This window comes from Corythoichthys intestinalis, chromosome 7 (genome assembly GCF_030265065.1).
Source record: "Corythoichthys intestinalis isolate RoL2023-P3 chromosome 7, ASM3026506v1, whole genome shotgun sequence".
Lineage (NCBI taxonomy): Eukaryota > Metazoa > Chordata > Actinopteri > Syngnathiformes > Syngnathidae > Corythoichthys > Corythoichthys intestinalis.
In genome coordinates, this window is record NC_080401.1 from 59,264,213 (window position 1) to 59,280,829 (window position 16,617).

Genomic DNA, 16,617 nt, shown 5'->3' on the forward strand with positions numbered 1-16,617 from the left:
AACAGCCAACAATTGCATCTCAGATGTGACTAGGAAAAAAAAATTCACTACTTTCACTCAAAAAAACTGCTAGATCTTATTTAAAAAAAACATATTTCTTACCTAAAAATGTAATTACGCTTGATAACACACATCACTTGAAAGCTACGTGGTTTTCCCACGTGTTTCAATTGAATTTCCATTTGTGTCAAGCTAAGTTTTAAATTAGTCTTAACTGTAAGTCCTGATAGGATTTTGAGTTTTTGCAGTGTTCAAAATAGGGCTGCAGCTGTCGAATATTTTAGTAATCGACTGAAAATTCTATCGAGTAATCGGATAAAACTTTTTTTTTTTTTTTTTTAGGTAAAGAGCAATTATAAATGTACATAAGAAAAAAAGACGTTTAATCCAATATTGAACCATTTTCAGTCAATCAATGTCTTTATTTTCGATGTACATGGTTGAAAACAGCCAACAATTGCATCTAAGATGTGACTAGAAAAAAAAAATTCACTACTTTCACTCCCAAAAAATATACTTCTTACCTAAAAATGTAATTACGCTTGATAACACACATCACTTGAAAGCTACGTGTTTTTCCCCACGTCTTTCAATTGAATTTCCATTTGTGCCCAGCTATTTTTAAGTTCTAGTTAAGTTTTAAATTAGTCTAAACTGTAAGTCCTGATAGGATTTTGAGTTTTTGCAGTGTTCAAAATAAATGCTGTGCTGTATTGGAGCACATTAGGGACCAGTGTTACTTGGTGTTTTATTCAGCAATGACTACTGAGCTAAAACTGACAATTAGCTTTATTATGTTTTAATTTTACACCCTCATCACTCTACAGCGCTGTGTTTTTACAGATTAAATAAACCCTGCATGTAAGACATGTCAGCCACGCATCGACAGTGGTCATAATCAATCGACATCTAGCCCTCCGAAGGGCTAACGTTACGTGAGTGACAGTAATGTTATATTTATTAGCTCTGAGAAGTCTACTGCTTAAAGATGGCGGCTGTTTACTAACACTGCCCTGACGCGGCCGAGTCTGTCATTTCGCATCTAGTCCTAAATGCATGCGATATCTATGAGACTCATTGGACCCTACCTGCTACCACACTAGCATCATGCGGGCATAGTTTTTAGCAACATCGGCGTCGTTAGTTGCGGCTGTCGGCTGCAGTAAGGTTTTTTTTTTTTTTTTTTTTTTTTAATTGCTTCCTCTACGCACGTGACGTCAGCGCGTTGTCCCAAATTTAATATAGTCCGGGCAAAACGTGATGCTTAGAGCTGGCAAAATTAAACGATTCCTCGAGGTGAATAAAATTACTCGGATCAGTTTTTAAACTCGAGCATTCGTTTCAGCTCTAATTAATATATACAACCCCTATCCAAAAGTATGGAATCACCAGTGTCAGACGAGCACTCACTCAGACATTTTATCATGTAGAATAAACTGATAAAAAGCTTGAAAAAAATAATGAATTAGTTCAAAAGTGCAACTCTTTAGCATTCAGAAACACTAAAAGAAATGAATAAAAAACGTGGTGGTCAGTAAATGTTACTTTTATAGAGCAAGTGCAGGGAAATATATATGGAATCACTCCATTCTGAAGAATCATGAGAAACAAGCAGTGAAATAACAAAATGTATCTAGTATTTAGTAGCACCAAGTCTGGCTTTTATGACAGCTTGCAGTCTCTGAGGCATGGACTTGATGAGTATTCATCAATTTGGTGCCAACTCTGATTGCAGTTGCCAAGTCGGCAGCCTTGTTGTGGACCTTTTTTTTTTTTTTCAATTTCCACCACAGGTTTTCAATGGGGTTGAGATCTGGGCTAATTGCAGGCCATGACATTGTCTGGTTGAGTCGTTCTCCAAGGAATGCTTTAGCACTGCAGCTATCGATTATTTTAGTAATCGATTAATCGATAACTATTTAGTTCGAATAATCGAGTAAAAAAAATAAAAATTCTTGAGCTGAGCCTCAAACGGTATTTTTAAAAAAAATGACGATCCATGTACAACAAAAGAACAGTTGGCTAACTTACATAGCATAAGTCTGCTAGCTTAAATGCAATAAAATGCTAATATTTTTTACAGTGGTCTTAACAAATGATTCAGACACATATGCCCACAAAAAATGGCTAAATATACCAATAAACCAAATTACGAATGCATAAAAAAACATTAGCTCAAACAAAAACTTAGCTTATGTTGGTTTTAACCAGTGTTATCTTACTTTAAAAAAGTAATTATTTGCAGTTACAAATTACTTCTCCCAAAAAGTAATTGCGTTAGTAACTCAGTTACCTGAATGTAAAAGTAATTAATTACTTGGCAAAGTAACTAGTGATAAACTTCTGGTTCTGAATCAACCGTTAAGGCTGTAATGTGAACTAATTTCTTCACATGCCAAATAGGGTCACAAGTAAAGTAATTAAACATTGTCCAACAAATAAAGCATGAAAAACTAATTTATATGTTGTATATTTGACAAAATAATCGCGTTTCCGAAGTTCCAGCCTGAAAGGGGACAAACCCGGAAGTGATACGTCACACCGGGAACAGAAGTCTCTTTATTAACACATGGAGCAGTTCTTATGGAAAAGTTAGAACACAGCCCGGCACAGCTCTCGGCAGGAATTGGCGTCTAATGGCGTGAGGAAATGTAGTTTTTCCAGACAAGTGAACAGATTACAAAGCACCACTTCAGTGTTGTCCCGAGACTACATTTCCCATGATTCACTGCGGGACTTGAGCTGTCAACGTTCACATTTGACAGCATTCTGCCGCGGTCCTCCTCGCAGCTGTTAGCTCGCCATTCACGCTCGTTTGCATTTGATCGCTAGTCTGATACACTCCCGCTTTTTCGGTGAGGTCTTTTGTGTTTATTTGTTATTGGATCGTTTTTGTTCACCACTGTAAATAAGAGCACTGAAGCAAGAAGGGGTAAGTCGCCATTTCTGTTCAACCCGTTTTCTCCTGTTTTTTTTTTTTTTAGCGTAAGAAGCTAGGGTAGTGGCTGTCTTTTCTTCGTTCTTTTTCATGATCAGGATTTAGTTAGCGGTTGGGGTTCAAGTGTAGATTCCTTTTGTTTGTTTGGCCTGGGCTTACCCTGAAGCCGCGCTTCATCTACATTTTGTACATATTGCCTTGAAAGGTGGAAAAGCGCTATATAAGTATAACACCATTTACCATATTCATTGCGAGTTTGTTGTGTAAATTTTGTGCCACTTGTGAAATTGTGTGGCTCGTTTTATGTTACGCCCTTCGTGAGCCGTCCTTGGGACGTAACACTAGCGAACGCAACAACAACAATGATCGGGGATTGCCACGAGTTAACTTTTAGCTAAGTTCGCTAGCTTACACTGTTCATTCCACAACAGTTGGAAGCTCTGCTTTGACAAAGTCATCGGTCATCTATCCAAAAATCACACTTACTTTTTGGCAAATCCTTGATCAGAAGCAGACCGGTTAAGGAGGCAGGCATCTTCCAAGTGTTTGCAGCAGAGAAGACAACTCGATGATGGCGTGAAATTCATTCGCTTCGTGCGAACGAAAGATGTCCATTGACGTGCCCTGCTATCCTTTGGCCACTCATACAACTTTTCGTTCGAGTGAGAACAAAACATCGCCACACACCGCCGTGGCATCTTACCGAGAGGCAATGCAACAAACAATACTGTTCTATGGCGGACTTTCTCGCACTTCCCAGTGTGACGTCGTTTTCCGAAGATTGCCGAAGAAAAGCATTTTCGTTGTCAGGGGCGTTGCTATGGGTTAAACAAACAATCTGGAAGGGTTGCGTTAAAAAAAAAAAAATGAAAATATGCTTATAATTGTTTAGCCATTGATATTATTCAAAAACATGGTTGGCCAACCTTAGTTCACATTTCCCCTTTAAGTATTGCTATTCTACGGCATAGCCACAGATTGCTAAACTATGGGTAAAGTTGAGTGGGTACAGATTGCTAAACTGTGGGTACAGATTAGTAAACTGTACCCACTGATTACTAAACTGTGGGTACAGAATTAGCTATGATTTTTTTTTTTTCTACCCTGGCACCCGGGGGGCTCCGTACTATCTTTAACAAAAGGTTAAGAAAAAAATGACAGCGAAAAATTGAAGTGAAAAACAAACCCGTCCTTGCCAAAATGCACCTTAAAAGTAAATTTTCGAAGTATTTGTCCCATAAAATACCTCCTGCGACAAGTTACACACGTGCTTCACGTTCCGACCAAAGATGGCAGCAAATGCAGCTGAGGGCGCAAAGAGGCAGCGAAGAAGAAGAAGGCGGGACATCACACTTCCGGGTTGTCGAAGGATTTTCGCGGAGCTGTCTTTTCATTTTGGCAGCATTAAAAGTCATACTTGACGTCGTCAACATGCTGCTGGTTTTGTCCGAAGAGCACAAAGAACACCTCCACTTTCTTAACAAAGTGGACGCGGCAGGTAAAATGAAAAAAAAAACCGCCAAATTTCTATTTTTTTCCCCCCACTGCTTTGCCTGTCATGGGATGTGATAATGGGAGAAACCCCCCTTTTTAGCTTAAAAAAAAACAACCTTTGAGGTCCTCTCAGGTTTTTGTAAAGTGCTATATCAATAAATTTGATTTGATTTAGATAATATACATATATATTTTTTTAAATAATAAACGGCTCATTTGTAGGAGCAACTAACTTAACCTCAATGAGCAGCCAAAAGGCTCCAAAAAAAAAAAAAAAAAGAGAGATTCGAAAAATTTTGAGGTCAAAAATGTTTTGAAAACATCTAAAATCTAAGTAGTTATGGAAAAATGGCAATGCAAGTTATGATCAAGATCATGGAAACAGTGGCGGAACAAATGTAAACAGGTTGTACAAGTATCGATTATTTAATCGATTAACCTATCGATTAGTTACTTAGAATAGTCGAGTCATCGGATTAAACATTTAATGTGTTGCAGAAAACAAAGAAGATGTAAAAAAAAAAATGTTAAAAAGATGTTATGCTTGCACATAGACTTCATAACCTATTGACATGACACGGGAAACGGGGCTGATTTTTAGGGGAGGGTTAATTTCAAAAACTTTAAATTCAAATATTTACAAAACCAAAGCTGCTACGGAACTAAAACCAAAACAGGCACTTACCTTAGCCATATATGTGTCTCCATGATCAGTGGCATAAAATTTTTTAAAGTGGTTCCCTTATAAAATCCCGATTCATTATTATTTATATAAGTATAACACAACTTAAAATGGCTATAAAAGTCTCAGATTTTACACTAGATGCTCAAAAATCAACTATTTTTTCTGAATCAATAGCAATATTTAACATATATACGTTTTGACCAAAATAGCAACTTCATTTTTTAATTTTAATCAATTAACCTATTGATGAGTTACTTAGAATAATCTAGTCATCGAATTACAAACATTTAATGTGTTTTGCAGAAAACTTTTTAGAAGCTGAAAAAGAAAAAGGTTTATGCATGCAATAACATTTATTTTGACTTGGCAAGATTGCACTTTCAAAACAGCATTAAATACAAAATAAAACATCTGTTTCTTCAAATGATGCAGAATTGCACTTTCAATTCACAAGAGCAGTAAATGCATTCAAAAATAAATTAAAATACCTGAGTTTACCGTCAAACAAGTATAAAAAAATAATTAGGGCTGTCAAACGATTAAAATTTTTAATCGAGTTAATCACATCTTAAATTTTAATTAATTGTAATTCAAACCATCTATATAATATGCCATATTTTTCTGTAAATTATTGTTGGAATGGAAAGATAAGACACAAGACGGATATATACATTCAACATACTGTACACAAGTACTGTATTTTGTTTGTTACAACAATAAACCAAAAAGATGGCATTAACATTATTAACATTCTGTTAAAGTGATCCATGGATAGAAAGACTTGTAGTTCTTAAAAGATAAATGTTAGTACAAGTTATAGAACATATTAAAACCCCTCTTAATGTTTTCGTTTTAATAAAATTTGCAAAATTTTCTATCAAAAAATAAACTAATAGCCCGCCATTGTTGATGTCAAAAATTACTTACACAATGCTCATGGGTGCTGAAGCCCATAAAATCAGTCGCACCCAAGTGCCAGCAGAGGGCGACAAAACTCCAAAAAACCCAAATAACAAGTTGGCATTGCACTGCGCTGTCATTTTAATCTGTTTCAGCAGGGCATGTGTGTTAATTGCGTTAAATATTTCAACGTGATTAATTTTTAAAAAATTAATGACCGCCCGTTAACGCAATAATTTTGACAGCCCTAATTAAAACCCCTCTTAATGTTTTGGTTTTAATAAAATTTGTAAAATTTTCAATCAAAAAATAAACTAGTAGTTGTTGTTGATGTCAATAATTACACAATTCTCATGGTGCTGAACCCATAAAATCAGTCGCATCCAAGCACCAGCAGAGGGTGACCAAACTCCAAAAAACACAAGTAACAAGTGCATATGACCCTGAGCTGTCATTTTAATCTGTTTGAGCGGGGCATGCGCGTTAATTGCGTCAAATATTTTAACGTGATTAATTTTAAAAATTAATTACCGCCCGTTAACGCAATAATTTTGACAGCCCTAAAAATAATAAATGAGGATCTAAGTGCAAAAAAAGAACAATTGGCCAACTTGCATAGCAAAAGTCCGCTAGCTTAAATACTATAAAATGCTAACTTTTTATTTTTTTTAACAATGCTGTCAAATCATTCAAACACATATCGCCACAAAAATGCTAAGTAGACCTCTAAACTAAATCCAAACGTATAAACAATCATAAGCTCAAACAAAAACTTACAAACTTATGTTGGTCTTAACAGGGAGCATTTGTATTCAGCCATGTTAAATGTTATGTTATATTCAGTGTTGCCGCTTGGGGGAAGCTTACCCACAAAAATCAATAAAACGAAATGCCAACACTTTAAAAAGAAATCATTACAACGCCTCTATAATTACACGACTCTTTGAAGCAGCAAAATTTGATTCCAGGCTTTTTTCTACCAAATTACTCAAGTTCATCAATTCATCATTGCAGCATTATTAGAGATATTTTAACACTTAAACACATTAATTCAGCTTCAAGCATCATCTTAGCTTTCTGTTTAACCCTCGCCTCGCTTAACCACACGTCTTTTATGGCCGCAAACCCCTCTGAGCCCCGCCCCTTTCATGAAGTGTTGATATGTGGCCTTAGTGGTGGGAGAGTTTGGCCGTATCGCGCTGGAGTTCCTGAGGAGAGGAATCAGCCCCAAAGTCTACGAGGGAGCCGCCAGTAAGTCAACCAGTCGTCGTCGTCGTGGAATTGTCGCCGGCGGTTCTGTTTGACCCGCCCGCCACGTGTTTGCAGGGAAGCTGTCCGTTCCCGTGGAAATGGTTCAGCACGGCGTGGAGGGACTCATGTACCTCATGACCCAGAGCTCCAAACACATGGTCATTTTTTAAAATTTAAAACATAAGTAGTTTTTTTTTTATGTCTATTTTTTAAAATCAGAAAAAAAAATAAAATAAAAAAGGGAGTAAATTTAAACATTCTCCACTTATTAAAAAAAAATAAAAAGTTAATTTAAAAAAATAAGAACAGTATATGTTCTTTTTTTATATTCATATATTTGAAATTTTAAACTTTTATTCATTATTTTCATGATCCAAGTTATTATTTCAGTTAATGGGATTTTTAAAAATGTTTTTAGCGTGTTTGTTATATTTTCATTCAAAAGAAAATTTTATTTTCACTTTTAAAATGTTTATTGTTCTTATATTTTAATATATATAATATATATAATGTGTATATTATATATATTTAATACCCTATAAATGTATAATATATATTAATATATAATTTTTAGATTAAAAGAAAAAAACTTCCTGATTGATTTTTTTAAATTTAAAAATGAAAATGGGGGATATGCTTTTTTTTTTTTTTTTTTGGGCAATTTTCCAAAAAATTGTTAAAATCTATATTTGAAATAGATAAACCGTTTTTTAAAACTTAATTTGTTTAATAAAAGTAAAACTGAAAATATTCCCTCCACCATTTTAAAAATGTTAAGCAATTTTAATTTTTTTTAAATTGATCAGTTCAAAAGGTTAATATTCTCTGATCATTCTTTTTTTTTTTTTTTTTTTGCAATAAAAGCAAAATTAAAAAACAGCCAAAAACAGTCATTATTTTGTATATTCACACCTGTATATTTAAACTTAAAAAAATATATTTATTTTATTTATTGTTATTTAACTATTATTCATTTACATATTTATTGTTTTTTTTAAAGCTAAAAAAAAGGTAAAAACTTAATACGATTTCCTTTTTTTTTTAATTCAAAACATGAAAATACGAGGCTTTTTCTTTTTCAGATTTCTTGAAAAAATATTTTATTTAAAAAAAAAAAAGGACAAATTTTATTAAAAAAGACAAAGGAGAGAGAAAAAAAATCAAAGTTTTCTTAAAACATATATTTAAAAAAAAATGAATTGGAGAATATTCACTAGTAACCCTTTTGGCTGCCATTCACAGCGCTAAACGTGCCTTCAATGGCACTGAAAGAATTTTAAATTGGTAAATATTCTTATAGTTAAACTTAAAATTTTTTAAAAAAATAATAAAATTAATTAATTAAAAATATAAATAAAAAATTTTTTCTTTTTTTTTTTTTTTTTTTTTTTACAAAATTTAATTTTAAAAGCTGAATAAAAAACCTTATTAGATAATAAATTTCTTTGACATGTTTATCTTTTTTTTTTAACATGAAAATACTGTCAGTTTTATAATTTTCTTTAAAATGTTTTTCAATTTTAGTTTTTAATTTAAAAAAGGGCAACATTTTTATAAAAAAGAAAACGTGAAAATATGCTTTTTTTATTCAGAAATTTTACAAAATTTGGTTAAAATATATATATTTAAAAAAGACAAAGGAGAAGAAAAAAATCAAAATTTTCTCAAAACATATATTTAAAAAAAATGAATTGGAGAATATTCACTAGTAACCCTTTTGGCTGCCATTCACAGCGCTAAACATGCCTTCAATGGCACTGAAAGAATTTTAAATTGGTAAATATTCTTATAGTTAAACTTAAATAAATAAATAAAATTAATTAATTAAATATATATATATATATATATTTTTTTTTTTTTTACAAAATTTAATTTGAAAAGCTGAATAAAAAAACATTAAATAATAAATTTCTTTGACATATTTCTCTTTTTCTAAACATAAAAATACTGTCAGTTGATAATTTTCTTTAAAATGTTTTTCAATTTAAATTTTTAATTTAAAAAAAGGGCAACATTTTTATAAAGAAAATGTGAAAATATGCTTTTTAAAATTTTTTTTTTTTAATTTAGAAATTAAAAACAAATTGTTAAAATATATATATTAAAAAAAAACATTGGTGAATATTTACGATTAACTGACTGCCATTGATGGCGCTAAACTTCCAATCCATTAAGACGTCGAGTGCCATCACCGGCACTGAAAAAGCAGCCAGTCCTCCCATTCTAAACAAACTGGATGTCTATCCTTGTCAATGGCAACCCATAAGTTATTAGTCTTAATATTTGATTGTTATGTTTTTCCAGTGTGAAGAATGAAATGCTCAAACAACGAAAATCTATTTTGTTTGTTCAAATGTTGTTTTCTGTACGTGTAGCTGTCAGAAGCGGACTTTGTGGACTCGGTCTTGTCCTTGGAGTTTGGGGATGAGCTCAACCAGAACCTCCTGCAGGTGATGTCAATATATTAAAAAAAATAAAATAGGGAATCTTTATATGAATGTCATAGGCTGTCTTTGATGGCACAAGAATTCCAATTCATTTGGAACCGGATAGTCCAAATGGATTAGACGTCGACAGCGGAATCCTTGCTAACGGCCGGATTTTTTCAGCAGATGTACCAGCAACACGGCAGCGAGATCCGCAGCATCTTGAGTCTGCTGCCTCGCAACTTGCCCGCTTACCACAACCTCCAGTGGAGGTTGGACGTGCAGGTGCGTACGTGATTACCAAAATCATATCTAACTTTCTATCAATGTTTTACATGTCTATAGTCGGCATCGCTGTGAGTAGACCTGTTCCTGCTAAGCAGATTTTGGCCAGCAGATAGCGCCCTATTTGTGCTAACATGCTACATTGATGGAATTCATATGCTTTTGTATTTCGCGATTCGTATTCCGAGCACCGCCGTTCGGTGCATGCCACCAGACGTCGAATTTGTTCGGGTAAAGTAAATAAATAAATCTGGGCCGGAGTTAGTCCAAACAGACCCTCCCCACTAGAGGTGGGAACCTCTAGGTACCTCACGATACGATGCAATTGGCGATACAAGGCTCACGATAACGAGGATCTCACAATATGACGATACAACAATTATCGAGACATAGGTTGAGAAAACATTCTACAATAGTGTTTTTCAACCACTGTGCAATGTTTTTGGAAAATTAATTAATGTCTGTTCCGTCCAGTGGTCGGTAATCATGCAATACTGTTCCTTAACAGTAGGTGTCAAGGTAGCTAATTACTTTGTTTAGAGAAGTGGAAGAGGTTAGGGTGGCACTGGGGCTGGGGCTGGCTAGCTAGCAGCCGTGGCTGGCTCGTGGCGGCAGATAGCCAGCTAGTGATGGGCGGGTAGCTAGCAATGGCTAACTGGCAGACGGCTAGCTAGCGGTGGGCGGCTAACAGCACCGGATGGCTAACGGCGGCGGGAGGCTAGCTAGCGGCAGACAGCTAACAGCGGACGGCCGGCTAGCGGCAGACAGCCAGTTAGTGGCGGACGGCCACCTAGCGGCAGACAGCTAGCAACGGATGGCTGGCTAGGGGCGGGCGGACAGCTAGCTGCAGGTGGCCGGCTAGCGGCGATGGGCAGCTACCTACCGGCGGACGGCTGCCAAGCGGCGACGGACAGCTACCTAGCGGCGATGGGCAGCTACTTAGCGGCGGACGGCCGGTTAGCGGTGACGGACTGCTACTTAGCAGTGGCGGACAGCTACTTAGCGGCTGTCGGCCGGTTAACAGTGGCGGACAGCTACTTAGTGGTGGCAGACAGCTACTTAGCGGTGGACGGCTGGTTAGCGGCAACGGACAGCTACCTAGCGGTGGACGGCCGGTTAGCGGCGGCGGACAGCTACCTACCGGCGGACAGCTACCTAGCGGCGACGGGCAGCTACTTAGCGGCTGTCGGCCGGTTAGCGACGGCGGACAGCTACCTAGCGGCGGCGGACAGCTACCTAGCTGCGGCGGACAGCTACCTAGCGGCAGACGGCCGGTTAGCAGTGGCGGACAGCTACTTAGTGGTGGCAGACAGCTACTTAGCGGTGGACGGCTGGTTAGCGGCGACGGACAGCTACCTAGCGGCGGACGGCCGGTTAGCGGCGGTGGACAGCTACCTAGCGGCGGGCGGCCGGTTAGCGGCGGTGGACAGCTACCTAGCGGTGGTCGGCCGGTTAGCGGCGGCGGACAGCTACCTAGCGGCAGACTGCCGGTTAGCAGCAGCGGACGGCTAGCTGGCAATGGCCAGCTAGCGCCAGGCGACTAATGGCGCCGGGCAGGCAGCTAGCTAGCGGCATACAGCTACCGGCGGCGGGTGGCTAGTTACCGGCGGACGGCTAGCTAGCAACAGACGGTTAAAGGCAGCGGACAGCTAATCCTAGCTAGCAGTGGCCAGCTAGCGGCAGACAGCTAGCTAGCGACGGCTGGATAGTGGCGGGTGACTAACGGCGACTGGCTTGCGGCAGACGGCTTGTTACCGGCGTACGGCTACCTAGCGAAAGACGGCTAACGGCGGCGGACAGCTAGCTAGCGGCAGAAGGCTAGTTACTGGCGGATGGTTAGCTAGCAGCGGACAACTAACTCTGTTGATTTTTAGGGATTCCAATGTCACTTCCTGTTGGTTTTGGGTTTGATTTGACGTTCATAGTCAGCGGTGAGTCTACTTTTGAGGCATTTCAGGTTATTTGCTGTTGATTTTCAGTCAGGTTATGTTGAATGATTTAAGTGTCAATATTTTGTATTATTTATGGTGGGATTTTGAGGGCACTAGGGACACTTTACCTTTATCTTGCACTGCACCAAGCACTTTCATGGGAACTAACTCGTAGTACTGTTGGAACTCCAATCACAATTTCGTTGTTGTCTTGACTATGACAAATAAACTCTGAATCTGAATGATTAGGCAGTGACTCAAACTCAACAGGAAGTGACCTGTTAATGCCCCAAACATTGGAAAGACTGGCTGTGAATGCTCTGGTTCTTGGCAGACACATATCATTAACCTTTTGGGATACAAAATATCACGATATATCACCGTTTTGATATTTTGTCACCCCCCCAGTTGGCTAGCCGTTCCCTACGGCAACAGACGGTGCCCTCCTTCAGCATTTTGCTGCAGCTGACGCACGGGCGAGGAAGTGATTCCGACGCTAAGGTTCTCCGGGTGGACCCCAGCACCCTCCTGCACCTCCTCTCCATTCTGGAGGGGGCGCTAGCTGCCTTGAAGAGCACGCATGCGCGACGCGTCCTGAGAAACATCAAATAACAGACACGCTAATTCTACCGGTGAGGATAAGTGTGGACTAGTTGTCATGGGCACAGAAATGGGGCAAATGCGAGTGGCGCGAGGTTGATCTGCAACGTCGATCGCCTTCATCGGTTTTTGGTTTTGTTTCCTACTTGTATGACTGAAACTGTACATTTGTGAATAAAGATTTTTATAATAAAACCTTCTAGGCAATGGTTACTCATTCACATCCTGATTAATCACGTGAGATTAATTGCGAGGAATTTTAATTAATCGATGAATTCATTGATTGTAACTCGCCGTGGATGGCACTAGACGTCCAATCCTTTTGAACTGGGAGGGTTGGCACCCTCCCAGTTAAAACGGATTGACGTCTACTAGTCAAACTGATGTAAATTCATAGTGCAATTAGAGATCACCGAATGAGATTATTTGCAATTAGTGTGATCTTAATCGAGCCAAGTCACAATTTTTCAAGTGCAATCGATGAATTACGATGAATTGCCGCCTGTATAATCTTGTATTAAAAAGTCGTCATTGGCACATTCATTTGATATATAATGCGGTATTTTAATGAAATCTATTGAGTCATTGGCTGCCGTTGACCGAAATATACGTTCAGTCCATTTGAAATGGGAGGGCTGGCAGTAAATTAATCGGATTAGACGTCTATCACCGTCAATGGGAGACGTGTTCATGCAACTATGAGATAAGACTATTTTCACGCAGGAAACTCATTCAACTCGGTGAAAACTTAAAAAACATTTTGCTTGATGACAAACCATATAAATATTAGGGCTGTCAAACGATTAAAAATTTTAATTGAGTTAATAAGAGCTTAAAAATTAATCGTAATTAATCACAATTCAAACCATCTATGAAATATGCCATATTTTTCTGTAAATTATTGTTGGAATGGAAAGATAAGACACCAGACGGATACATACATACGGATACATACGGTACAAAAGTACTGTATTTGTTTATTATAACAATAAATCAACAAGATGGCATTAACATTATTAACATTCTCTTAAAGCGATCCATGGATAGAAAGACTTGAAATTCTTAAAAGATAAATGTTAGTACAAGTTATAGAAATTTTATATTAAAACCCCTCTTAATGTTTTCATTTTAATAAAATTTGATAAAATTTTCAATCAAAAATTAAACTAGTAGCTCGCCATTGTTGATGTAAATAATTACACAATGCTCATGGTGCTGAAACCCATAAAATCAGTCGCACCCAAGCGCCAGCAGAGGGCGACAAAACACCAAAAAACACAAATAACAAGTGGACATTACTCTGTGCTGTCATTTTAATCTGTTTGAGCAAGGCCTGTGCGTTAAATGCGTCAAATATTTTAATTAGGGCTGTCGGTAATTAATTTTTTAAATTAATCATGTTAAAATATTTGACGCAATTAACGCACTTGCCCCGCTCAAACAGATTAAAATGACAGTACAGTCTAATGTTCGCTTGTTAATTGTTTTTTGGTGTTTGGCGCCCTCTGCTGGCGCTTGGGTCCAACTAATTTTATGGGTTAGTACCATGAGTGAGCTTGGTGTAATTATTGATATCAACAATGGCGAGCTACTAGTTTATTTTTTGATTGAAAATTTTACAAATTTTAATAAAACGAAAACCTTAAGAGGGGTTTTAATATAAAATTTCTATCATTTGTACTAACATTTATCTTTTAAGAACAAGTCTTTCTATCTGGATCGCTTTAAGAGAATGTTAATAATGTTAATGCCATCTTGCTGATTTATTTTATAATTAAAAAATACAGTACTTATGTACAGTTTGTTGAATGTATACATCCGTCTTGTGTCTTATCTTTCCATTCCAACAATAATTTACGGAAAAATATGGCATATTTTATAGATGGTTTGAATTGCGATTAATTACGATTAATTAATTTTTAAGCTGTAATTGATGAAAAATTTTAATCATTTGACAGCCCTAATTTTAACGTGATTAATAATAAAAAAAAAATACCGCCCGTTAACGTGATAATTTTGACAGCCCTAATAAATATGGTTGTGATTAAGATTCGATCTTGAAAAAAAAGTACATTTTAGATTTTTGAAAAAATATTTGAAAGTATACATTTAATGACTTTTTTTTTTTTTTTTTTAAACCAGACAATTTGAGAATTGAGCAATAGCTATTTCAAATGACACACTCCATTGACGGTACTGACACAAAATGACCGACAAGCGATAACAGATATCCCTATATGTGATGTCTACGCTCGTTGGAGATTCATTGTTTTTCTTCAGGCACATTCCGGGACAGTCCCTCGTGCTAGTCACATGACCCGCACCGTCTCCCCGTTCCCAACCGGAAGAGCGGCTGTCAGTCAGTAGTAGCCAACCAGGCCCCAAACCCGAGCGGGAGTCCTTCACAGTCCGCCCGAAGTGAAGCGGTTCTGCATGATGTGACGCCCGCCGACCGAGCCCCGACCCGCCGCCAACACTCGCTCCCCGGTCAGTCCAAAGCAGGACCCCTTTAGCCTCGCCATGGCGCAGTGCGTGCAGTCCGTCCAAGAGTTCGTCCAGGACTCTTTCGTGCCGATGGTGGCCGTGCTGTGCAGCGACGAGGCGGAGAGGCTCACCCGGAAAAACAGGCTTAACTTCGCCGAGCTGCTCCGGCCTTTCTGCCGCCTTACTTCCGAAGGTACGAGCGAACTCCTAGCATGCAAAGCTAGCCTAGCTTGCTTAGCCACCCCTGTTATTACAGCGGCTAGCTTGTTACCAAGCTTGTTAGCTACACCTGCCCGGGCTTGGGGACACCTGAGGGGCGCTTTTTTGACAGCTAACAGGCCCATACTTAAGACCTTTAGAAAGTTGTCATTTTGAGACTGTTCCTTTTTTAAATTGGAGGTCCCGAACGTCTGGACTCTCACTAGTAGTTTGTTGGTTGATGTTTTCGTTGTTTGTACAATTGACTTCGCTTTTAGACCTGTCAAGTTGAAAGACTGGGTTCAAATGAGTGTCAAGTCGTGTTGCACCGATACAATTGTTTTATTTTTGTATCGGTCGATACTGTACTGATACATTTTTATTTTCCCCATTTTAATACTTAATTACTGTATCCTCAAATGTAACAAATTGCTATTGTATCAAACACTGCTCAAAGGGAAAAATTCACATTAAAACCTAACAAATGTATAATGCAATCTTCCATAATCCAAACCTGATTTGAAATCATACAACGGCTTAGTTTTTTTATAGGCATTTTTCGTAAATATTGTTAATTTTCGGTGATTACGTCTACCAAGACAGAAAAATGTATGTATAAACTGTCCGCCAGACTCCCACAGTTGGTTCCGCGCGTAGCGCTTAGCTTGCGCTAATCATAAATTTCATGAGGGATAAATATTGCAAAACAAAACCGAAACGGTATGTAAGGGAACTACGAAATCCCCCAAAAGGAAAAGGAAGTGACCGAAAATCAACAGGAAGTTAACTGTAAATTCCCAAAAATCGACAGGAAGTGAACCGTAGATGCCCTAAAATCAACAGCAAGTGAGCTGTAAAATGCCCCAAATGAACAGGATGTGACCCATAAATGCCCCAACATCAATGGGAAGTGACCAATAATTGCCCCGAAATATACAGAAAGTGACCAAAATCAACAGGAAATGATGTGAAATGCCCCAGTAACCCAAAATCAACAGGAAGTGTTCTGGTAAGTGCCCCAAAATCGACAGGAAGTGACCAAAAATTAAAACTAAATAATGTGAACTGCCCCACTAACCCAAAATCTACAAGAAGTGACTCGCAAATGCCCCAAAATCGACAGGAAGTGACTCGCAAGTGCCCCAAAATTGACATGAAGTGACCCACAAATGCTTCAAATCTGATAGGAAGTCAAATTTAAAGGAAGGGCCCCAAAATTTACAGGAAGTGACCCACAAATAACCCAATTCCAACAGCAAGTGACCCGCAAATGCCCCAAATTCTACAGGAAGTGACCCAAAATCGACAGGAAGCCAGATTCTACAGGAAGTGACCCACAAATGCCCCAAAATCTACAAGAAGTGACTCGCAAGTGCCCCAAAATCGACAGGAAGTGACCCACAAATGCTTCAAAATTGACATGAA

The 16,617-nt window shown here is 37.9% G+C and overlaps 2 protein-coding genes across 6 annotated transcripts in view; both read left to right on the forward strand.

Annotated features, from left to right (window-relative positions):
- The first annotated feature begins 4,245 nt into the window (after positions 1–4,245).
- commd2 (COMM domain containing 2) lies at positions 4,246–12,708 on the forward strand. 2 transcript variants are annotated; one of them, XM_057841641.1, is made up of 6 exons: positions 4,246–4,436; positions 7,191–7,268; positions 7,344–7,426; positions 9,644–9,718; positions 9,878–9,979; positions 12,319–12,708. In XM_057841641.1, exons 1-6 carry the CDS (start codon positions 4,370–4,372, stop codon positions 12,520–12,522), a joined length of 609 nt encoding a protein of 202 aa, XP_057697624.1. In that variant the 5' UTR covers positions 4,246–4,369; the 3' UTR covers positions 12,523–12,708. The 2 variants fall into 2 exon arrangements, with proteins under 2 accessions (XP_057697624.1, XP_057697625.1); XM_057841642.1 differs by having other exon boundaries at positions 4,247–4,436; positions 9,881–9,979; positions 12,319–12,705.
- A 2,085-nt stretch (positions 12,709–14,793) lies between these two features.
- Positions 14,794–16,617, forward strand: part of trappc8 (trafficking protein particle complex subunit 8) — a 35,491-nt gene continuing 33,667 nt past the window's right edge. For 3 of the 4 annotated variants that reach the window (XM_057842016.1, XM_057842017.1, XM_057842018.1), the window contains exon 1: positions 14,794–15,187. In XM_057842016.1, the coding sequence (XP_057697999.1) occupies positions 15,031–15,187 (157 nt within the window). In that variant the 5' untranslated portion in view covers positions 14,794–15,030. The remainder of the gene's footprint in view (positions 15,188–16,617) is intronic. The other variant, XM_057842019.1, reaches the window with a different exon arrangement.